Source organism: Papio anubis, chromosome 12 (genome assembly GCF_008728515.1).
Source record: "Papio anubis isolate 15944 chromosome 12, Panubis1.0, whole genome shotgun sequence".
Lineage (NCBI taxonomy): Eukaryota > Metazoa > Chordata > Mammalia > Primates > Cercopithecidae > Papio > Papio anubis.
In genome coordinates, this window is record NC_044987.1 from 105,710,695 (window position 1) to 105,734,757 (window position 24,063).

At 37.1% G+C, this 24,063-nt stretch overlaps 1 protein-coding gene across 2 annotated transcripts in view; it reads right to left on the reverse strand.

Moving 5' to 3' along the window:
* Positions 1–24,063, reverse strand: part of HSD17B12 (hydroxysteroid 17-beta dehydrogenase 12) — a 169,099-nt gene that overhangs the window by 17,564 nt on the left and 127,472 nt on the right. For both annotated transcript variants that reach the window (XM_003910003.3, XM_009186262.4), the window contains exons 5-7: positions 21,157–21,221; positions 20,255–20,299; positions 6,312–6,346 (exon numbers count right to left, since the gene is read on the reverse strand). In XM_003910003.3, coding sequence (XP_003910052.1) covers positions 6,312–6,346; positions 20,255–20,299; positions 21,157–21,221 — 145 coding nt within the window. The remainder of the gene's footprint in view (positions 1–6,311; positions 6,347–20,254; positions 20,300–21,156; positions 21,222–24,063) is intronic.

Here is a 24,063-nt window from a genome sequence, read left to right on the forward strand (position 1 = left end):
TCTTAACCCACTTTCTCATTGTTCTTTGTCGAATTTACTTCCCAACACCTTTTTAGCTCAAAAAAGGGACTATAAAGACCCCCTTTATGCAAAATAATAAAGAATACATGATTAAATGGCATCTAAGTTATTTCAGACATAAATCTTAAAGGAAATAATCCCCAAAAGTCACCCGCTCCATCTGCCAGCCGCTAGGCGAGATGCCACTTCAACCATCAAAGGGAAGTGGAAGTCCTCCGTTTAGTGTGTATCACTGGAAAAATTGTTGTTGTTGTTTAACAGAAGTCCTTATTAGTATTATGTGCCTTCCTAAACTGTGAAATCCATTAAGATTTTGATGATAAAAATTACATTTCAAGTTTAAAAATATTAGTAGGGTTTTGAATAAAGTTGGAAATAAGTAGCTAATGGTTTAATTATATCATTCTGGTATTTTTTGTTTGTGTTTTCCTCAGAAACAGAAAAGTCTTTTCTTTTTAAATTTTAAGGTAAGAGTTTGTATCAGGAGTTAGAACTCAACAATTCTAACGTAAAAACTGGTAAATTAGCAATGAATATCTAGTCCTTTCATTTTATCTATATTTGTGAGAAATTCCTTTGATGAAAACAGAAAGACCACTTTTGTTACAGGAGATTTTAAATTTAGTATTAATTTGTAATATTTAAAATATCTTTATCTTTTTTGGAGTATTGATAATGTTTAAAAATTAGACTGTGGTGATGGTTGCACAGCTCTGTGAATACCCTAAAAACCATTAAAGTATAAAAACCATGTATACTTCAATGGGTAGATTGTTCAATATGTGAAATTTATCTCAACAAATCTGTGAAAAGAGCAAGAAAAATATTTATGACATATTGGAACGTATCACCTTTAAGCTGGGAGCAGATCCCAATCAAGTGAAAACGATCATATCGCATGTAACACAATAGGCTTTCTAAGAAGTAACCCTCACTCTTGACAAGTCAACCCCCCTCCTGTATCCTAAGCATCCTTGTAGGTATGGGTAGTATTTTATTTTCACCTTTTCTCATATAACTGGGAACAGCTATGTCCAAACTCATTCACAGCAAGTGAAGACACAACCAGTTTGAAGTAGATGCAGAAAAATGAGGCTTTCCACTGAAGCTGCAACCTATCAGTGCTTGGCCTATCAGCTGGATTAAATGCTCCATTATACTCAAGTTAGCTGGGGTGGTTATATGTGCCCTTGAACAGAAACCTTACATTTTAAATTCCGTTTCTCACTAACAAAATGCAATTTAAAAATCTGTAAAAGGTAAAATGTAACATTATCAAGTGCACTTCAAAAATTAAATCTTGACCTGATCAAAACAGACCCTTAAAACTTCACTCACCAAAGCAATGATCTAAATACAGGAAAAGTCATTTAAAGCTAATAAAAGTTTCTTTCCCATATTAAAATACAATACAGATCAATTATCTGATGTCACATTCATGCAGTCATGCTCCCTTACTTGTTTGCTCCTTGAGGCAACTAAGATTTTGTTTCTCAAGTATTCTAATCCTACTGAAAACTTCTAGGAGGTGGAGTTGCTTTGAATTAGTGAAAAGTCAGAGTTTGAGGGTACTTCATACAAAATACACTATTTGCATGCTAAAACATATGAAAACAAATCTAAGACTAACAAAGGATAAAGCAAGAATGCACTCGACCTAAGTAAATAGAAGAGTAGCATTTATAATTGTACCAAAGTGACAGTAGAGAAAATAGCCCTTCTACAAATCTCTGTCCTGCCATTAAGCTCACATATTTGTCTAGCAAAAACCTTCCTCCCACACCCACACACACAACAGTGTAAAATTCTCTCGCTCTTTCTTTCCAAGGGCAATAATATTCAATTTAGTTCTGTCTGAATCATAGATAATATACTGGTATAGCCTGCCTTAATCTTTGTACTGTATACAGTATCTGTTCTCTATGTAAAAATGGGGCTGAGCATTTGGGACTGCAAGGCACAACGCCCTAAAAATCAACCACATTGTCTAGCTCTAATCCTCCATCTAAGCAGAATTAGTGACGTCAAACCAGTTTCCATGGCACAGCCAGACTCATGACAACTCTGTTATATCAAGCAGAAGGACAAAATGGGCTGTGCTTAATTGCACACAGAAACAAACATGAAACCAAACCCTGGTTAATCTCTCATTTTCTGGGGACTTGGGAACAATTCTAAGATTGGAAGGTACATCAAGAATTTTTGCTGAAGTTCTATAATAAAGACTCATGTTGCTCATACTTCAGTGCATTTTCTAGTTCGTTATGACAAATATCCAAATAAACAAGTCAAGCAATGTTTTCTGTGATGCAACATTCTTAATTCATCATACTGCTTACTTGCTAGCAGCCACACAATGGTGTATCAGTGGTACAAATTACTGAGGATCTACCAGAACTAAAATGTTGTGAAAAAACCCAAAGCAGAAAACACCAACTGCTGACAGGAAAGTACCTTTTCCTATAAACATATTCTCTTTAATTACGAGTCCTCCCACAAGCCAGACATTAAACTCGCCCAACTCTAAAACTCAGTACCTCGCACTTACAGCTTCTTATAGATATGCTCTCTCATGGAATTCCCTCAGACCTGTGAAATTCCCAATAAGACTCCCTTAATTGTCACCTGGATTTTAAAAAAATTGCTAAGCCTTTATTTTATAAGTGCCTTAATATTCTATCAGACTGTTGTGGTATCCTTGTCCGTACCTCTGTAAAAATACTACTGTCATAGAGGACATAATAGGTCTCCTTTGAAGTAAGTCACTGTTTTCTACCTTCCTCAGAAACCTCATCACTGTCCCACAGTGCAGATGGGAAGAGAGATGTGCTGCTGTGAGGAACCGAAACTGCAGGGTCAGTCCTAGTGGAGACTGCTAACTGCATACAGAATTTGATGGTAGCCAAGGAAGAATGTACCAAAAAAAAAAAAAAAAAAATACATCCCAATTCTTCACATTTCCACTTCATATCAAGTAGTACAAAAGCAGGCTCTTGAGGGGGAGGGTTGTCATTATATATATTTTTTAAAGCTTAAACACAATACTGAAATTGGCACAGACAGTTCTCTAACAGACTCTCAAGAAGACTGAGAAACCTATAAAAATAGAGATCTATGTCAAAAAGAATCTTGGAACACAGGGGTCAGGTGTATAATTAGAACCAGCAATCCAAATACTTACATTGTACAAATATTGCTTTGTGGAAGAAAGTTTGCAAACATTTAGCACATGAAAGAGAATTACCTGCCTTAAAACACCATAACATGTCATAATTCCACCTTAAGCAATACAGTTATGAAAGGGGCTATTTTTAGCTGTCCCACGGTTGTTATGGCAACCACCTCCTGGCTCCAGCTGTACACAATGTTTATAATTCCAGGGAAGTGAAAAGAGCAACTTTCCTCTATAATGTAATTATGTACTTTCTACATCTATCGTAACAATACCTTAGTTTGATTATAGATACCTGTTTAGTGATAGTCAATTGGCCCTAGGCTATAGTTCTAGAGGGTTTGGAAAATCTCATACATCAGAGGTGGAACCAGTGGAAGGAAAACAACAACAAAGGATCATGATAAAGGACTCTGCTGTTACTCAATGGAGATACTAATGCTATGGAAATCAGCCATAGGAAATAAGCCATTTGGGGATGGTGTAAAGAGCAGGCTATAATGAAACCACTTATAATGTGTAAGGTAAGAATGCTTTCAAGATGATGTGCTAACTTGGAGTTTTTCTCTCCTCTCTGGGCACACAGCTAACATTTCTGGCCTTCTGTGCAATAGTTGTAGCCTATGACTGAGTTCTGCACAATGAAATGTGGGTAGAAGTGAAACTTCCCTTAAAACCATCTTTACTCTCTTTTCTTTCATCTGTCAGCTGGATGCAGAGAACTCCAAGATCCCAGAAAATTATGATGCCCCTAGATGGCAAGAGCCGCAGATCCCTGAATAACGGGTAGACAGCAGAGGGAAAAGTAAACCTTTATGTGTTAAGCCACTGAGATTTGGGAGTGGTGTGTTTCAGCAGGTAGCTTACCTTGACTGACATATCTAGTAACTAAGTTCTTTAATTCAAGTAGACATAGACATTCCTTTTCCTAACCAAAAGTATTGATTCATAAAATCCACATATATTTCTCACTAGTTCTTAACAAGTATCAAAATGGTAATGTGGTGTCAGGTTCAGTCATAGCTTCTGATAACTTTCCACCATTTCTCAACCTCAATTTAAAATCAACTTGATCGTTGCTTTTTTTTTTTTTCCGAGACAGGGTCTTGGTCTGTTGCCCAGGCTGGATGCAGTGGTGCTATCTTGGCTGACTGCAACCAACACCTCCTGGGGTTCAAGTGATTCTTGTGCCTGAGCCACCCGAGTAGCCAGGATTACAGCTGTGTGCCACCGCACCCAGCTAATGTTTTTGTACTTTTGGTAGAGATGGGGTCTTGCCATGTTGGCCAGGCTGGTCTTGAATTCCTGGCCTCAAGTGATTCACCCACCTCAGCCTCCCAAAGTGCTAGGATTATAGGCATGAACCACTGCACCAGCCTCAACTTGATTTCTTAAAAGGCAAGGATCCAACTCATCCACGATACACTTGACTCAATGAATGCCTATTGAATAGATGGACTCTCTTTTTTTGCATTGCTTTTATGTAATGCTCCAGCTGTGATCATGGCTGTCAGGTCTACAGAGATAGCAGTGAAGTTCCCAGCTCCTTGGTTTTGTATTATTTACTAACTGTATAGCTTCATAGCACTCCATCTCTTTGGGCCTCTATTTTTTCATCTGTCAAATGAGGGAGGTTACTGTCAATTAATTTAATGCACTAGATTTCTATGACTCTTTGACTCTAAGACTTTATGCTGTAAAATGATTTTGCAACCATTATCTCTTTTGATATGGTTTTCATCAATACAATTAAAAATTCCTTTCACAATACGTCTGTGGTTTATAAGTGTTTCTTTTTTAATGGACAAATTTACTATTCTGAATTATTGCCACATTACCTGCAGATGTCAAAACTAGAATTAAGGTGAGGCCCAAATTTAATCTCTCCTGAGTTCTACTTTGCTCCAACTCTACTATCTTCTAGGGTTCTGGTCTGGTCTAACCACTGCCATTTATGTATCCGACCATCAGGAGTCCACTCCCACTGGCACCTAACAATAGGCAGTTTGAAGATTTTAAAGGGAAGTGTTACTAAAATAAAACAATTAAAATACACAAAATTGTGTATAAGGACCTTTGCTGAGAAACCGTTTTTTAACCAGTTCCTGTAGATGTTCAACAAATGGATTCCTAACCTCAGTTTCCTCATCTGTACAATGGTGGGAGGCTGTCAAAGTTAAATGAGTTAACACGTACTAATTTCCTGGCACTTACTATATACTCAATAAACATAAGCTGTAATCCCTGCCTGGAGTGGGTCATAGAGGTTTCCTAACAGAAGTATGGTCCTTGGGTCTTCTCTTTTCAAAGCTGTGATTCCTCTGGGCCTCTTCCAAACTCATAGTTATTTTGCAGAAAAAAAGATGACTACGATGCCCTAAATTCAGCAAATGATCGAGCTAGCTCAGGATGCAAGCCCAAATCTTTTTAGCAGCTTTTCTTTGAAGGCCTAGACATCACTCAGGTTTTTCCAAGGAAGAAAGAGCTTAATTACAATTTTACACTTCATGCTATTTCAAATAACAGAACTCTACAACATATTTCTCAATCAAAATGAAGACATTCAGCACGTACTAGCAGAACCAATTCAAACTGGGACAAAGATGGGGCAAGTGGACATTGCCTTTTCCTCCAAGGGTTGGTTTGACATCTTATAATCACTTTATATAACATGCTTAAGTTCCTCATACAGCCATTCGCCCAGTTAAAAGTGAAAAACCAGAGGAAGAGGTCTTGCTTAATCCAACTCTACTGATTTTGGCTTTGAGAGAATACAGCTTTAAGAAGGTATTCCTGGGAATATCCCAGGAACTCTATCCACCCCCTCAGAATAGCAGGCAATTGAGTTAGTGATGGTGACTCAGGCAGGCTTTTTCATCCTGATCTAAAGGAACCACTACAACCCTAGAGAGAGAAATAAAAAGGGAATCGAGTGGAAAAGGCCTCCACCACCGATGACTCATGCTTTACTGTGACTCGCCTGGCACATCACTCTGTGGCTAAGACATGGAGGCTTGGTTCATTAGTCACTTCAGTGATTTTTTCAAAGCAAGGATTCTCCCTCTAAATAATCATGAGCTCTGCTTCCACAGTGTTTGTGTGTGAGCTTGTGACTCACCTTTCCACCATGCCAGGCAGTACCAATTGTGTCATCTGCAAGAGAGAAAGCAAAACATTCATGATGGCCGAGGATGCAGGCAACAGGAAAAGAGTGAAGAAAACTCACCCACACTAAAAAGAAGAGAATCATTAAACCATTCACCACTTCTACAGATAGCAGGTTATTTTCTATACTCTAGAATGTGACCGTGTCAAGAGGGCATAAAAAGGAACCAGCTGAAATTACTGGAGAGAACACAGGGAATACTTTCAAGGAACTTGGCTAAAATTAGTCTTGCCTGAAATGTAATACTGGCACAGAGTTCTTCAAACAATGAAGGATTTACAGTGAAAATCTACATTTCCCATAATGCATTCTCAGAAAAGAATATATGTTATCAGAAGAAATATCCTGCCTACCACGATGACTTAAGCTTTCTAATCTCAAGAGCTCACATAAACTTTTCCAGCCAAAAAGTCTTTAAAAGAATGCCATAAAGTGATATGTTGGCAAAGAGTAAGTGTATCTTCACATTCATTTCTCTTGTTGCTCTAGTTAGCTGTAAGTAAAACTCATCCTTAAAGAGAGTTAAGATGTGATCTCTAATAACCAACAATGAAAAGGTGACATCTGCATTTTTTAAGGACTTCATAATTGTTGACTAAATACATATAATGAGAGGGGCTATTTCTAAACTCTGTTTTGATACATTATTAACCAAGAAAAGTTCAGAAGTCTAATGGTTTAGTCAAAATCACCTCATAGTTAAATACTGAGGTTGTAACATAAATTCCTGACTCCCAGATATCATCAATTCTCTAATAAACAGATGCTGTTTTATAATAATAAGGTTTCAATGCATGCTACACCTAGAAATTTTGTTGTTTCTATCTTGAATAATACTTCGTATTAATTAAAGTAGATAGCATTCTGATGAGAAGGGAATTTTGTTTTCCTAGAAATATTTTGAGAAAGAAAATGCCATCCAGATTTGACAAGGTAAATTCTGCTATGTGGACATCCAATCCAGATGTATTATGAACAGCTTTGTACGGTAGTACAGACAGATGTACATCAGGCATATTAACAGTGGTGGAGTATTTTATTGTAAAGGATAGATTATACAAAACCCTAACAGTATTTGAAAACAGTTTTTTTTAAATTTAGCACATTTCATCAGGGACCATAATGCTTAGCTAAAATATTATAAAGAGTTCCCCCAGCATTTTGTGAAGGGAAGCTATAATTCAGTTCTCCAAAGTCCTGAGATCACCAGAAACAGAATGAGGAAGGAGACTGATAATAAAAATGTCTTTATCCAGGTGTGTGTGTGTGTGTGTGTGTGTGTGCGCGTGTGTGTGCATTTGTATTAAGAAAATGAGATCTGTTAACTACAAAGCAGCTAAGTGGAGTCCAGAAAGGGTAGCCACTGCCTGTTTGGCTCTCTTAAACAGGCTTTCTTCTATTTCCAGTTGGAATAGTGGGGGCAGGGAGATGGGGGAATATCAGGAGCTATTTTTCCCCTTACACCATATGCATGTCATGTATATATTAAATGTCTGCTTTCTGAATGCCTAAAGTTACCTAGAAAATCATGAGACAAAACAAAACCCCGTAACATAAAACCATACTTACAAAATTATACCAATGGCATGCTAAACATTAAATGTTTCCTTCGTCAAGAGGTCTTTCATGTAGGGACATGTTCAAAATATATTCTTTATGTATATGAATTAAAACTCAAGAAGTTTTAATAACTTGACATAGACACTGATTTCAACGCCTGGCTATTAAAGGCCAGAAATATTTGTTGAATGCCCAATGACTAGATGATTCATCAGCAAAGACACAAGTTCTCCCCTGCAAAAGTTAATTTCTTTCTCATAGCTCATGAGCTCCTCCTTTTACATTCTGACTCTAAATTCTCTCTCCTTGTCATAAAATGTAACATCTTTTTAAAATCTGTCAAATAATAACAATGAAAAGCCTGAGAAAAGTTAACCTGAACTCTGCATGCTTTTATCAAATTGATCAATGCCTTCATCTATATTGAAATTATCTTTCCTTCTAATCAGATTATGTCACAATAAATTCAATTTCAAGCCTTCTTTATTTGAGTATATATACACAAATCATTAATAGTCTATGCATTAGTTAAGAGGCTTCATTATGTTCAGATCAAATTAAATTTTCTTTAACACCAAATTTTTGTAGGATTTTTAGCTAAGCTATTAGCAGAGTTATCTGTATGCATCAGTTGGTATCTTGATATTTGGTTATTTATACAAATATACCAGGCATTTCTGTGAAATCTCACTATCTATCTGAACTCCATTTCACAGCTCACAAGCTGTTTCTGGAGTTAACTCAATGCTAATTTTAGGCCATCTGTAGGTGATAATTGCTGTACCAGAAAATTTTTTGTTCCTCTTAACATACTTCTAAAAAAAGGTTACCGTAACTTGCAAGTTCAGTGGTTAAGAATATTAGACAAGTAATAGTAAACATGATTTCCAGACCCATTTTCTTCCCTGTGGAACTGTTTCCAAAAGTGTACAGCAAACAAATTTTAATTTAATTCTTTCCTAGGAAGTAGACACAAGTTTCTACAATAGTGCTTCTACAACAATGAGAGTGTGAAATCCTTGTCCTTGCAGGAAAAGTGTTTACTATTTATATACATATATATTCTCAGTGACAGTATCATTAATCCTCACTACAAGAAAATCCTAGATGCCTAGAATCTAAAGGGTATAGTTTAATATATATGTTATATCACACTTAAGGTATTGTTATCACTTTATATGCAAGCAAGTCAAAAAGTATACAAATATATGAGGAAAAATGAATGTCTTGATAACAGTTAAATTTAGAATTTGATTCAAAGTCAAGAGTAAAATATTTACTAGTATTTACTGGTACAGCAATGTATATTCTGGCTGGGAAGTAAATAAGAGGCTTATTTAGTTCATACAAAATCAAAATCAATACTATTAGATTAAGATTATTTAGATAATTAGATTATTCAGCAACAAGGCATTGGCTGGCCTAGAAAATCCTTGAAAATATTATATTAAAATGTAACCATCTGTGGTTATGACTAAAAGTGACTTATTTTCTTCTTAGTGTTTGTATATATTTCTCATACTTTTGTCAACAATCTTGCATTGTTTTTACAATTAGAAAAGCCCCCGCAATCTTATTTCTAAAAAAAACCTAATTTGAATAAAACTTTTTCTCTTTTACTCCTGTAATATCAGTAATAAACAGTTTGTAGAAGGAACTTTATTTTATACCCAGGAGCCAATGTAGATTTTCCCACTCATTAATTTAGTATGAAAAATGATCCAATTTAAGCATATTATTCTTGTGTCACATAACCTTTGGCATTTGGTCATTTTTAAGAGAGAACAGTACGAGAAAATATGATTGCATAATGTTCAAAAAGACAATCAAAAGCTCAAATTAAAAGATTACATTAAAATTCAAGATGCTTTAATCACCTGTATTATCATAATATATATGTAGAGAAGAAAGTATAACAACTCACCCTGGAATCCAGGTAAAGCCCCAGGAATCCAGGCTATTCATACCCGGAATTAGGATACCACAAATAGCCACTTTGTCCACCTCTGCCCTCCCTCTACCCCAAAGAAACCTGCTTACCATGAATAGGATCTGAATTCAAGTAACTAAAAACGTACCCACACAATTTGGAAGAAAACCATCTCTTAGATGCAAATACCTTAAACAAGTTTTCAACTGTAATCATTAACAGTAATTTTTCAAAATCACAGTATAACAGTGAAAATAATTACAGAAAGTGACAACAATGTTACACAATGCCTGTTTTGGAGAAATTAGATGGTAACTCCATTGAAAATCATGCTACAAAGACACAGCACACATTTCCTTTGGCAAACTGTATAATTTGAGCACCTTGGTAAAAAAGAACACAACTTAATTAGAAATTATTAGACTCTCACCTGTATAGCTAACAGAATATTCACTGCACAGGGGGTGGAAAGCTTAATTAGATAAAGTTTCTAAAAGTGCTTTGAGATCTCCAAGTATTATTTGGTTTTCCTTTATATTAATGTTAAGTCTTTGTGAAAGTTAAGAGCCCCCCTTGCCATTTTCCCAGCCCCATGTTACTTAACCTTAAATTCAACACTGTATCATTCAAAACAAAAATTTTCCTTTTGTAATAAATACGGTTTGATCTACATTAATTTATCAAAAGAGAAAGAACTTTTCAGAACAAAGAGCTCCATGCAAATTAATAATGATTCCAAAGCCGTAATTTATAAACTCTAAACAAAATTTTTTTAAAAATGGATATATCGGTCGGGCGCGGTGGTTCTCGCTTGTAATCCCAGCACTTTGGGAGGCTGAGGCGGGTGGATCACGAGGTTAGGAGATCGAGACCATCCTGGCTAACATGGTGAAACCCCGTCTCTACTAAAAAATACAAAAAATTAGCCGGGCGTGGAGGCGGGCGCCTGTAGTCCCAGCTACTCGGGAGGCTGAGGCAGGAGAATGGCGTAAACCCGGGAGGCGGAGCTTGCGTGAACCGAGATCGCGCCACAGCACTCCAGCCTGGGCAATAGAGTGAGACGCCGTCTCAAAAAAAAAAAAAAAAAAAAAAGCGTATACCATCATACACAGTTAGTTTCTGAGTTTCACATACTATAGTATGCTAAGAGCTTCCAATACCTAAATTTTTCCAAAATAAGCTAACTTCTCACAAGTGACAGGTTTGGGGAGGAGAAACTAATTTCTAAAGTTCTCAGAGATTTTTCATTTTCATTCGCATATAAGGCGTTTATCCTATAACCTAGTTTCATTTGGAGCTGAAAAGAACATCAGTACCAATCTATAACTACTCCCTCATTTTTGAAAGAAGAAAACAATGCAGAGTGGTTATTGTGCCTTTTGGCAAAACCATCATTTTGTAGTTATGCCTGAAGCAGCCCGTTACTATGACACTCTAAGGACTAAATGTATCCAATAATTTGGAATTTTTTAGGAACATAATGATAACTAATTTCAAAATGAATTAAGACTAGCTATTAACTTGGAACGCCTTCATCTAGAAAAGCCGTGGATGGAGATCAGTGGTGAGGGTTTTACTCTCCTTCCCATAATTTATCATATTCCTAATGCTGTTAAATTCTTGAGGCAGGGTGCCGGGATGCATCCTTAACATAAACCCTAAATTAAATACAATTAGACTGCTGAACGGAGACTGGTCTCATGGATTTTCGAATTAATAGAGGGCTCCCCCTACTGGCATTGTGTCACATGCCAGAGGCAAATCCAGGTGAAAAAAACAAATGTTTCTGTGCTTTTCACCCATCTGTCCATTCATCTAAACTTTTATCATCTACTCCATGGGCAGTGCATCGCATAAGGCACTTCTGGCTAAGTGACATACAATGAATACACTGTGGTATAAAAAGGAAAAAACATATTTTCAAAAACCATGCAAAGGGTCTCATACTCTTATTTCAGAGAATCATGGGGTAGAAGATGTGTTTGTGTCCTCCCTCTCCAAATTTTTTTTTTTTTTTTTTTGAGACAGGGTCTTGCTCTGCCAGCCAGGCTGGAGTCCAGTGGCACAATCTTGGCTCACTGCAACCTCTGCCTCCTGGGTTCAAGCAATCCTCCTGCCTCAGCCTCCTGAGTAGCTGGGACTACAGGTGTGAGCCACCACCCTCGGCTAATTTTTGTACTTTTGGTAGAGACAGGGTTTCGTCATATTGACCAGGCTGGTCACGAACTCCTGGGCTCAAGTGATCCTCCTGCCTCAGCCTCCTGAGTAGCTGGGATTACAGGCGCACGCCACCATGCCCAGCTAAATTTTCTATTTTTGGCCAAGACGGGGTTTCACCATGTTGGACAGGCTGGTCTCAAACTCCTGGGCTCAAGTGATCCACCCGCCTCAGCCTCCCAGAGTGCTGGGATTACAGGTGTGAGCCGCGGCACCCGACCCCTGCCCCTCCAAAATTTGTATGTTGAAACCTAATCCCCAATATGGTGACATTAAGAGGAGGGTGGGGCCTTTGAGAAATGATTACATCATGAGGGTTCCACCCTCACACATGGGATTGGTGCCCTTATAAAAGAGGCCTGAGGGAACTTGTGTGCCTCTTCTGCCACATGAGGACATGGCAAGAAGGCTCCATCTATGAAGAATGGGGTCCTCACCCGACACCAAACCTGGTGGGGCACTGATCTTAGACTTCCCAGCCTCCAGAACTCTGAGAAAGAAGTTTATGCTCTTTATAAACTACCCAGTCTAAGGCATTTTGTTAGAGCAGCCCAAAGGGACTAAGAGAGAAGAGATTAATTTAGTCGATGTCATTCTAATCCTTCAATTTCTCCAAGCAGTTATTCCATTTGAATAGATTGAACACTTGGAGTCACCTGGAACAGAAGAACCCAAACTCCAGTGCCTAAAAGGGTCGGAGAGGTAATGTAAATGAGTGAGAGAAGTCAAACAATAGAGACTGGTGGGGACTGTGGCAATCTAGAGAGCTGTAGGCCTAACTAACTGCACATATCCAAAAACTACTCAGCTCTAGTCACTTGCTGCCATGTAGTAATTCAGGTCTGTGTTACCCAATTTTCAGATTTTTCCCAAGAGAAGTTAGAAATCTGGGTGTAAAATTTCTGAATTTTGAAAACTGAGCCAGTCAAAATGTGTTTGTCAGCCACATCTGGCCCACAGACCAACAGTTTACAACCTCTGACCCAGCATACTCACCTTCTGCCTCTTCCACTTCCGGCAGATTCAAAGATTAGGAAGTTCTCACAATTTACTTTAGTATAAATATTGAATGATTCAAGTTCAACCTTCTAGGGCCACATAAAATCAGTGTGACCCTTATTCCCAAAGAACCTGAACTAAAACTAGAATTTTCAGTTTTAAAAAAAAGCATTCATTTATTATTATTTCTTAGAATAAAAAAAAATGTGTTGTGTACCTGATGTATGTGAGGCCCAGGATAGGATTCAGCAGGAAAGGAAAAGGACATGATACCAACCCTCATGGTGCTTACAATCTGTAGAGAGGCTCTAAACTGAAAGAGAGACTCAATCTAAGAAAAACTCTCGTCCAGGCATGGTGACTCACACCAGTAGTCCCAGCACTTTGGGAAGCTGAGGCAGGAGGATTGCTTGAGGCCAGGAATTCCAATCCAGCCTTGGGCAACATAGCAAGACTCCATCTCTATAAAAAATTTAAAAATTAGCTAGGCATGGTGGTGCATGCCTGTAGTCCCAGCTACTCAGGAGGCTAAGGCAGGAGGATCGCTTGAGCCCAGTAGTTTGAGGTTACAATGAGCTATGATAGTGTCACTGCACTTCATCCTGGGTGACAGAGTGAGACCATGTCTTAAAAAAAGAAACAGACAAAAACCAAAAAAAAAAAAAAAAAAAAAAGAAGAAAGAGTCTAAAAATGAAATGCTCAGTAAAGGGAAGACAAGCAGTGGGCACGTGACACTCCGGAGGGTTCAGAAACGCGCCCTACCCACACCCACCCCTAATAAGAAATGGTTTCAAGCCCCCACCTTGGTTGAATGTCTGATGAAGGAAGAACTAAATGATAAGCCTCTGCTTTAAGTCTTATACTGACCCCCCGAAAAAGTAAAAAATTAAATTAATATAAAAATATTAAATCTCAAATTGACTTAAGAAAAGTAAAAAGAAATTAATATATAACCCCTGCTTGAGATGCTCTTCCCCATTCCCAAATAAAACAAACAACAAAACACAACAGTATTTCACAATATGTGGAGGCTGTTAATATATTTCACTTTGGGCCGCACCCCCATCCATTTCCTTCTCTGCTCTAAGAAAAAGGTAATAAAGAAGGTCAGAACATCCTCTCTATTTGTCAGAATGGCGGCCTGGACATTTCCTCAGAGGTTCAGCTGTAGGCAGGGCCAGTCTCTAGCTTCCACCTCATTCACTAAGTGCAGCAGCAGTTTTCGGGTCCAGCATCACCTGAAGGAATGGCTTTCCCACCTTTCCATAGGCGCCACAGGCAGTTCAGGTAATACTGTTTGGGCAGTGTTTATCTGAAAGGGAGTGAAGAGTCTAGGGTCTCTTGAGGTCTGAAAATTGTGAATAAAAGAATTGAAGAATAATCTGACCCAGAAAAGTAAGGCAACCCCAAATTTGGTAGCTGTTAAAACAAGTGATCTCAAATCAGAAACAAACGGCACAATATTTGTTTTAGAACCTGTCTTTGGACTGATGTGAAGCTCAGTGTACACCCTGTTTGAAATGAAACCTACATTTGCCTGCCTCTGGAGTTGCAGCACTTCTCCCATTCTCCATGATTTCTCTAATAGCAATCAATAGCGGTTTAGTAATTTCATTTGCAAACTCTCTCAGTATTCTGGGATGGAAATCCCTTCAGGTATGAAACTAGAACTATTTTTAGAAAAGTGTGGTTCAATGTCTTGAGGTTCAGTTGTCTCTAAACTCCACCGTTTCTGGGATAAAGGTCATTGTTCTTGATGAGAAATAAGATGTATCTTAGATTTTAGTCACAGAGCATCTGCAATCAGAAGAAAGCCCTGTCGAGTAGGACTTCTCTTACAGTTTGAGACTGATCTACCTGCCATATTGGTTACCTACATATAGAGTTTCTACATCAGTTAACTGTATGCAGGCAGGGAACAGGAACAAGACTAAATTTATCCCTGAAGGATTTAGGAGTAAAACTGGAAAAGCAGGCAACAAGGCTTCAAAACATCCCTCGTAAAGGGAAAGCCCATTGAAGTGAGCCACTGAGAGGGAAGAAAGGAACAAACTCAAAATACTGGACAAGATCGAAAAGTAAAACCATCAGACAAAACTGGAGAACTAAGTGGCCTGGAAGAACTGCTTATGATTAAACATCAAGGGTCTATAGTCAAAACTTTCTGATTAATATTTCTTCCTCAATATTTTTCTGGCCACATTACTACCATTTTATCTGGTGGTGACCAGCAATTTCTTTGGTCTCAGGATATTTCACTTCTTTCATTCCTCTATTGAAACATGGAACTTTTACAACATGGAGTTTTACTATCATCTGACCTACTGATCCAGAACATAAATACATGGATCTGAAGGAGTGTAAAGCCAGGTCATTCAATGTTCATGGCACACTACAGACCTTACAATAAGATGCTGGGGCCCTTCTCAGCAAACATCTCCAAAGTAGGGACACAAGCCCAAAGTCACAAGGTCAAGCTGATTTCACCAATCTCTCCTGGAACACTCCTCAGCCAGTTATTCCCTGTCATGTAGTTTAGTGAGGAGACAAAACCCGGCCCAACGTTGATGGTGAGAAGAGGTTGTTCTCTTCCTTATACAGGTCTTTTCTGAGAAAGTCATTGTGGCATTAGGCTGCAGACATCCATGCCCCAGTTCCCCTGATGTCCAGCCACAATAAAACCTTTGGAGATTCTGTAGCTGCACCAATTTTCATCTTCTTTTAAGTTACCCCAGGGCTCCAAACAGCCATTGCTACTGAAAATGTGGCCCTGTCCCTGGCAACGTAACACAGTCAACTAAAGAACAATAGGTACAATTCATCCAAATATATTATAGGGCAAATCACAGCAGCATCAAAGAGCCCTAAACCTGGGAGCGTTACACACAAAATTTCGTCAAGGTGAATGCCTTTCTCTCAGTAAAAATAAGAAAAACACATGCATCATAAAACACCTATTACCATGTCACTCTGCCATTAGAACTGCCTTTCTAAAACATAGATCAGATCATACCTTACATCTGCTTGAAGGCTTTCTGTGGCTCTCTAGCCTGTTGAGCACAGCACTCAAGGACTTGCACAATCATGCCCTAACTTCCTCTTCTTACCTGCTGGTTAGCCACTGCACACCACTCACCTCCCACTGCTCCAGTCAAGTCATTTCCATATCTGAATGGTCACCAGTCAACTGTGCTCAGAGATGTCAACTACATTGATTCTGCATATAGTACAACAAAAACTAATTGGCCAAGCCTCCAGATGATATTAATTCCCTGATCCATTGATTCCATACCTTGAGAGTTTTGATTTGTTTTCTATTAGAAGTACATATCACAAAGGAACAGGAAAATTCAGATTCATACTAAAGATGAATGAAGGGATGCTTATTTGGCTCCATGAAGAAGTGCTTTAAATAGCAAACTCCCTTAGTGCTTTTTAAATGGGATTAGGTTTGCAGAAGAAAGCTTATGTATAAAAATTGTAAGTAGATATCCAGTTCTGCCAATGATACTTACCATCAATATGGCATGCAAGTGTTTAATAAATTAGCATTTGTCTCCACTAAATCATTTCATGGGAACAAGTATATATGCCAATGTCAATAAAGAATGAAGAGGAGGAAGGATGAAGAGGTGGGAGAAGCATTTTATAATTTGTCAAGATATTAAAAATCATATCTCATTTTTATTTCACCATTATATTTAAAACACTGAAAGTTACTCTATGGTGCTCTTCGATTTGTGCTGTTTTATCCATACTTTCCTCCATTTGGTCTTTAAGCAGAGACTCACCGTGATGATCACTGACCATGCTGATCTGTGCTCAGATGCTGCATGAAGGATAAAGTCTGTGACCATGAAGCACAGCAAGATGACTGATTCTCACAGATTAAGGCCAGGACCTTGGCTTTCTATCATTAGTTTTCTGCAGACTGCGAGCCAAGGGATGGCATGTTCATGGAGACAGAAGAGGCCAGGGTTTTACACCATAAAAGTATACAAACATGTAAGTGTAGACAAGCAGGAGGTTATAAGATAAAATACTAATGGATCTAAAGTAAATGGCTTACATGGTTTATCTGACAGAGGAGTTAAAATTATCAGAAGACTACTCTGAAATTCGTTTTAACAATTCTAGAAAATAAAACTGAAACAAACATATTTTATCATTAACTCAGCACAAGATATTATGAAACACATGTACATTGTTTTTAACACTTATTATTTTCAAGCACTTGGCCAAATGTACCAGAAAAGGTATATCAAAATAATAGTACACATTGGTCATTTCAAAAGGCAAAAATTATAAAATATGTAAGTTGTAGACTAGAAGTGATATTAACTTTGATCAAAACCCTTTGCTTGCTAAAAAATAAAGTCATAGTTCCACATATTGTCAAAATCTGTATCAGCTCTGAGTTTAAGAACAACAATAACGTTTTGAGAGCCCTTAAAATGATCTTGGGACTATTAGATATATTCTTATTAGCCATGTTTTAAAAGCATCAATTTTGTGCATGAGAGTCTTGCTCCAGACTCACTCACAGGTCCACTTGTAATTAGTTTACCTCACTTAAACTGAATCTTACGTGAGAAAAAAACTTGGCTAATAACAGTAAAGTTAAACATTGAGTTAAACATGTTTTGAATTTCCTTAAACTAGTATAAATGGTTATTGAAAATGGATTTGGCTTTCTATGAGTATGTTCAAATTTCAAGTATCTGACACTGCCCATGAGAATTCTGCCTCAGGCAATTTTTCTTCACTGCTCTGGTATGTATAACCAAGGTACAGTATATTTTTATAGTTACTAATACAATATAAGAAAAAAAGGTGTTGAGATGCTCACACTCGCTAAGTATTCCTTCCTTTGGCAGGTATTGGCTTGTTGTTTTTTGTTGGCACATACATGTGACATGACTGTAACACGTGCTTAGCAACTAGCAACCAGACAAGTTATTATGAGTGACTATTAAAAATCACACCCATTACTTTATAGTTCCATATTCCCCACACAATGCTTTATCACAACATTTAAGTTCCTCAACTGAAAACCATGGGGAAGACAAAATGGAAACAATTTATCAGTGACAAATAGCGTGCGGATTAAATCTTTGTAAAAATAAGTCACCAGCCTAAGTTTTTGTAGTCCCAATACCTACCACAGTGCTTGCATATAGAAGTCATTTAATAAACAAAAAGCATTTAACAAACTACAAAACACTGCTGAAAGAAATCATAGATGACACAAACAAATGGAAACACATCCCATGATCATGAATGGGTAGAATCAATATTGTGAAAATGACCATACTGCCAAAAGCAATCTACAAATTCAATGAAATTCCCATCAAAATACCACCGCCATTCTTCACAGAATTAGAAAAAACAATCCTAAAATCCATATGGAATCAAAAGAAAGTCCACATAGCAAAAAAAAAAAAAAAAGAAAGAAAAAAAAGACTACGCAAAAAGAACAAATCTGGAGGCATCACATTACCTGATTTCAAACTACACTGTAACACCATAGTCACCAAACAGCATGGTACTGGTATAAAAATAGGCACATAGACCAACTGAACAGAATAGAGAACCCAGAAATAAAGCCAAACACTTACAGCCCACTGATCTTCAATAAAGCAAACAAAAACATAAAGTGGAGAAAGACACCCTATTTAACAAATGGTGCTGGGATCATTGGCAAGCCACATGTAGAAGAATGAAACTGGATCCCCGTCTATCACCTTATACAAAAATCAACTCAAGGTGGATCAAGGACTTAACTTTAAGACCTGAAACTATAAAAATTATAGAAGATATCATTGGAAAAAGCCTTCTAGACATTGACTTAGGCAAGGATTTCATGACCAAGGACCCAAAAGCAAATGCAATAAAAACAAAAATAAATAGCTAGGACTTCATTCATTAAACTAAACTCTTCTGCATGACAAAAGGAACATCAGCAGAGTAAACAGACAACCCACAGAATGGGAGAAAATCTTCACAATCTATGCATCTGACAAAGGACTAATATCCAGAACCTACAATGAACTCAAACAAATTAGCAAGAAAAAACCAAATAATCCCATCAAAAAGTGGCCTAAGGATATGAATAGACAATTCTCAAAAGACATATGCAAATGGCCAACAAACACATGAAAAAATGCTCGGCATCACTAATGATCAGGGAAATGCAAACCAAAACCACAATGCCATACCACCTTACTCCTGCAAGAATGGCAGTAATTAAAAAATCAAAAAAATAATAGATGTTGGCATGGATGCAGTGAACAGGGAACACTCATACACTGCTGGTGGGAATGTAAACTAGTACAGCCACTATGGAAAACAGTGTGGCGATTCCTTAAAGAACCAAAAGTAGAATTACTATTTGTTCTGGCAATCTCACTACTGGGTGTCTTCACAGAGGAAAAGAAGTCATTATACAAAAAAGATACTTGCACATGCAAGTTTATAGCAGCACAATTCGCAATTGCAAAAGCATCGACCCAACCCAAATGCCCATCAATCAATAAGTGGAGAAAGAAACTGTGAGAGATATATATATATAAATACATATATATGGCATATATATACGTATATATATATGATGGAATACTACTCAGTCATAAAAAGGAACGAATTAATGGCATTTATAGCAACTTGGATGAGACTGGAGACTATTATTCTAAGTGATGTAACTCAGGAATGGAAAACCAACGTCCTGTGTTCTCACTCATAAGAGGGAGCTAAGCTACTAGGATGCAAAGGCATAAGAATGATACAATGGACTTCGGGGACTCAGGGGAAAAGGATGGGAAGGGGGTAAGGGATAAAATACTACAAATTGTGTGCAGAGTATACTGCTCAAGTGATGGGTGCACCAAAATCTCACAAATCACCACTCAAGAACTTACTCATGTAACCAAACATCACCTGTTCCCCAATAACCTATGGAAATAAAAATTAAATAATTAAATAAAATAAAAATAAATGAAAAGTCAAACCATACAAGCACCTTCAGTTCTTTATACTTTCTTAAGAAATAACTTAATAGACCACTTTTATCTGGAATACATGTATCTGCATCTAAACAAGAGTAGATGCAGGTGAACAAGTTGATTATGTCAGTGTTTTTAAATAGAAAGAACCAAAAAAGGATGACATCTTTATAACAAGGCTGCTTACCTTACAAACAGAAAGAATATTAATATTTATCATCTTCTTGATCACCTGCAAAAAAATTGAGAATTTTATATATACTTGATGATGAAAGTGACCCTATTAAATATCTACTTAGGCAATCTAGAGAAGCAATCTAGAGAAGCATTAAACATTTCTCCAAATATTGCAGAGATTTTGGAAAAATGACAAGAGCTGGGGTAGAGAGGCAGATTTTATTTTACTCTCAGTGTTATATTTTCCTAACTAAGGTGATAAGTGATGCTAACATGCAGAATCCAAAGTATATGTGCAAGTAAAATCTGGAAGTAAAAAGACACATTAAATCTAAAATAAATAGAATACTTTGCAATCTCCTTTCTGCTAGTATGGAGCATAGAAATCACTGAACCTAGGATTTTCAATAATTTTAAAATTTTTACATAGTCCTTCAATGATATGCTTTTCTCGTTTTCAGTAAAGGATTATGCATGCATCAAGGATGTCACTTTCATTTTGGTAGAGCTGGTTTACCTGAATCAATCACGGTGCTGTATATTAGCATATTTGCAATTTTTAAGTTGATGTTTAGAGTCCTAAAACTTAAAACAGAGCTATTTTGATATAACACAAACAAAAATAACAGTAATAACAAAACTAGAGCTATTATTTGAATCTAGCACTGTATAAGTGAGGTGATAAATATTTTCTCATTCCATCCTTCTAATATCCCTATGAAGCTGCCCATTTTATGAGCAAGGAAACTGAGACGAAGCATGGCTAGGCCCATACCCAGGGAACTCAGGTAGTAAGCAGAAGAGCCAGGGTGTGAACCACAGGCAGCTGGACTCCAGTGCCATAGTGTGAATCGTTATACCAATACCTGCATGCATTCTTTTTGTTACCATGATATACAAAGAAAGACTTACATTGTCCAAGTCAGGAACATCCAAAAAGTATTCAGGATACTCATACGACATTCCCACGTTGTTCACTGAAATAGAACAAGATCATTAGCTGAGTAACATATGTATATTTTAAAGATGTATTAATGACATTAAAGATATCAAGACTAATATGATATATATAATGTTATAAAATACTGTTTATGGCTAGAGTAACCTTTTCCACACCTTTCTATCCAAAATCTATCCTTAAAAGTCCAACTCAAACGTCTCTTCCTTCATTAAACCTTCCTGTACTTACCTTACCATCCAGCAACTGACAGAACTTATACTTGCCTCTCACTTTCCATAGCCCTTTGGGATTTGTATATTCTGCATCTATCATACTGTTATTTGGAGATATTACTTAACTCTTCTCTAGACCTTAAATTTTCAGAGCGTAGTAGAACGAGTGAAAAAGTACCATTGTCCAGGATACTGGAAACTTGAGTTCTAGTTATAACAGTTTTCAGAAAACATGTGATTTGGGATAAGTCATGTACAATACGCATCACATTTTGTTCTGATCCAGAATGAGAGCTCATTTAATAATTCAACAAATATGTGCCACACACTTTTGAGTAAGACATGTGCTAGGAACTTTAAAAAGTGGGGGGGAAAATGTTGGCATCACAGAGCATACAATCTAGTAGGAAAAGAAAGAAAGAAACAATTATTTCATGACAGAGCAGAGTGCCATGGGAACCTTTTCTGCAGAGCCTGCCTTCAACTGGAAAGTGAGGGAAGGCTTCTTTCTGGTGGCCAAGGGAGTGGGTCAGACTAAATGTCTCCAATAAACCATCTGTCAAAAGTTGAGGTCATGTCTTAATTTTTCTTTTACCGCACCTCCTTACCTTCCCAATCACCTAAAGTTGGGGCTATAAGACAATTCACAACATATGAATAAACTTATATATATGTAGACGCAATATTTTAATACTTGAATATCCTATGGTTTTCCCTAGACCTGGAAAGACAAAGACAATCCCAGAATAAGGAACATTTGCAGGTATCAATCAATAAATAAAATATCTTAGAATTTATTTTAACTAAATACATAACTCATGAGATAGATGATCTATCTATCTGCCTATCTACACTTAATCATCACAACAACCCTATTAGGTAGTTCCTGTTATTATTTTCCTCTGACATGTTAGGAAACTGAAGTTCACAGCAGTTAAATAAATTGCCCAAGGTGATAGAGCAAAGTAGGCCAGGATTCAAACTCAGGAAATTTGGCTTCAGAGACTAGGCTTTTAACCACTCTGTTAAAATCTTCATACACCTTTATGCAGTATTCAATTCAGAAAACAAAAAACAAAAAACTGAATAATAAGCAAAAATCTCATAGCAATGTTTAATAAAATTATGAAGTATTTAAAAAAGAGAAGTTTCAGCTGCAAGCAGATGATGACATTATGATCAGTCTGTTACAGCTTATAAGGAAATATGCCAGATAAACCTGATAGTAGTAACAATAACTTTTCAATAGTCTAACAAAATTAATAGTTTCAAAGGAACTCAGTAAGGGTTTTATATTTAATTATAAGCCAATCACTTGAGGCTGTAAGTCGCAAGATTTTACAACAATCCTACTGAAACCTGTCAGAAAATATGTAAGCAAAAGACAATGACAAAGCAAACTTTATTAAATTAGGATTCATACTCATCTGAATAGGGATAGTATCTAAACATAATTAATAACAGAAGGTCCAAATCCATTTTTATTTTATTCAGTAGGTTCTCCACCCACCAGGCGCCCCAAGATTCAATTCTATAAAAGATCTGTTAACAATTAGGCCAAAACTAGTTAAAGGTAAGGCTTCATGTTCACTTGACTTTGCTTTAACCACTTACAGAATTACAAAGGATGAATAATTTACAATACGACTAAAAGAAATAGCAAAACCCAAAATATCTGCTAAAATATTGCACATAAACAAAATATTCTTTACATCAGTTTAAGATAACAGAATCTTCCAGGAAAGGCTTTGCCAAGTTGTAATATTCATCAGAATTTTAAAAAATTTCATGACATACAGCAAACTATCTCCCTTCACTCTCCATATCAAGAAAACTTTCTTCAGATTTCCCTCTAGCCTATGGGAATATTAATGCTATATTTCAAAATGCAAAGGAAAATTGAACAGTGTAATTATAAATCTTTTAAAATCCAGATTTCATTTTTAAAAAAAAAAATCTACGAACTTTGCAAGCAGCACAGTTGACTTTGTAATCTTAACATGTACTATAAGTACAAAGTTAAGCAAAGGAAGTCCCTGAATAACTAAGCAAGTAGAGACGTGTTATTCTGGTTATGGCTGTATTAACAATAGAGAGTCGCTGGGCGTGGTGGCTCATGCCTGTAATCCCAGCACTTTGGGAGACCGAGGCGGGCAGATCACGAGGTCAGGAGATCTAGACCATCCTGGCTAACATGGTCTAGACGAGTGAAACCCCGTCTCTACTAAAAATACAAAAAATTAGCCAGGCGTGGTGGCACATGCCTGTGGTCCCAGCTACTTGGGAGGCTGAGGCAGGAGAATTGCTTGAACCCAGGAGATGAAGGTTGCAGCGAGCCGAGATCACGCCACTGCATTCCAGCCTGGGTGACAGAGTGGGACTCTGTCTCAAAAAAAAAAAAAATCCAAAAAAACAATAGAGTCTTCAGCTGTGTCTCTGATAATTGAGCAAAGGAAAGCTATCAAAGCTATCTATGCAAACAATGAAAATGTGAACATCTATTTAACATAGCTCTATAAGAAAACATATTCAACCAAAAAGCGTCTGCACAGCAAAGGAAATAATCAACAGAGTGAAGAGACAACCTGTTGAATGGGAGAATATATTTGCAAACTATCCATCTGACAAGGGACTAATATCTAGAAT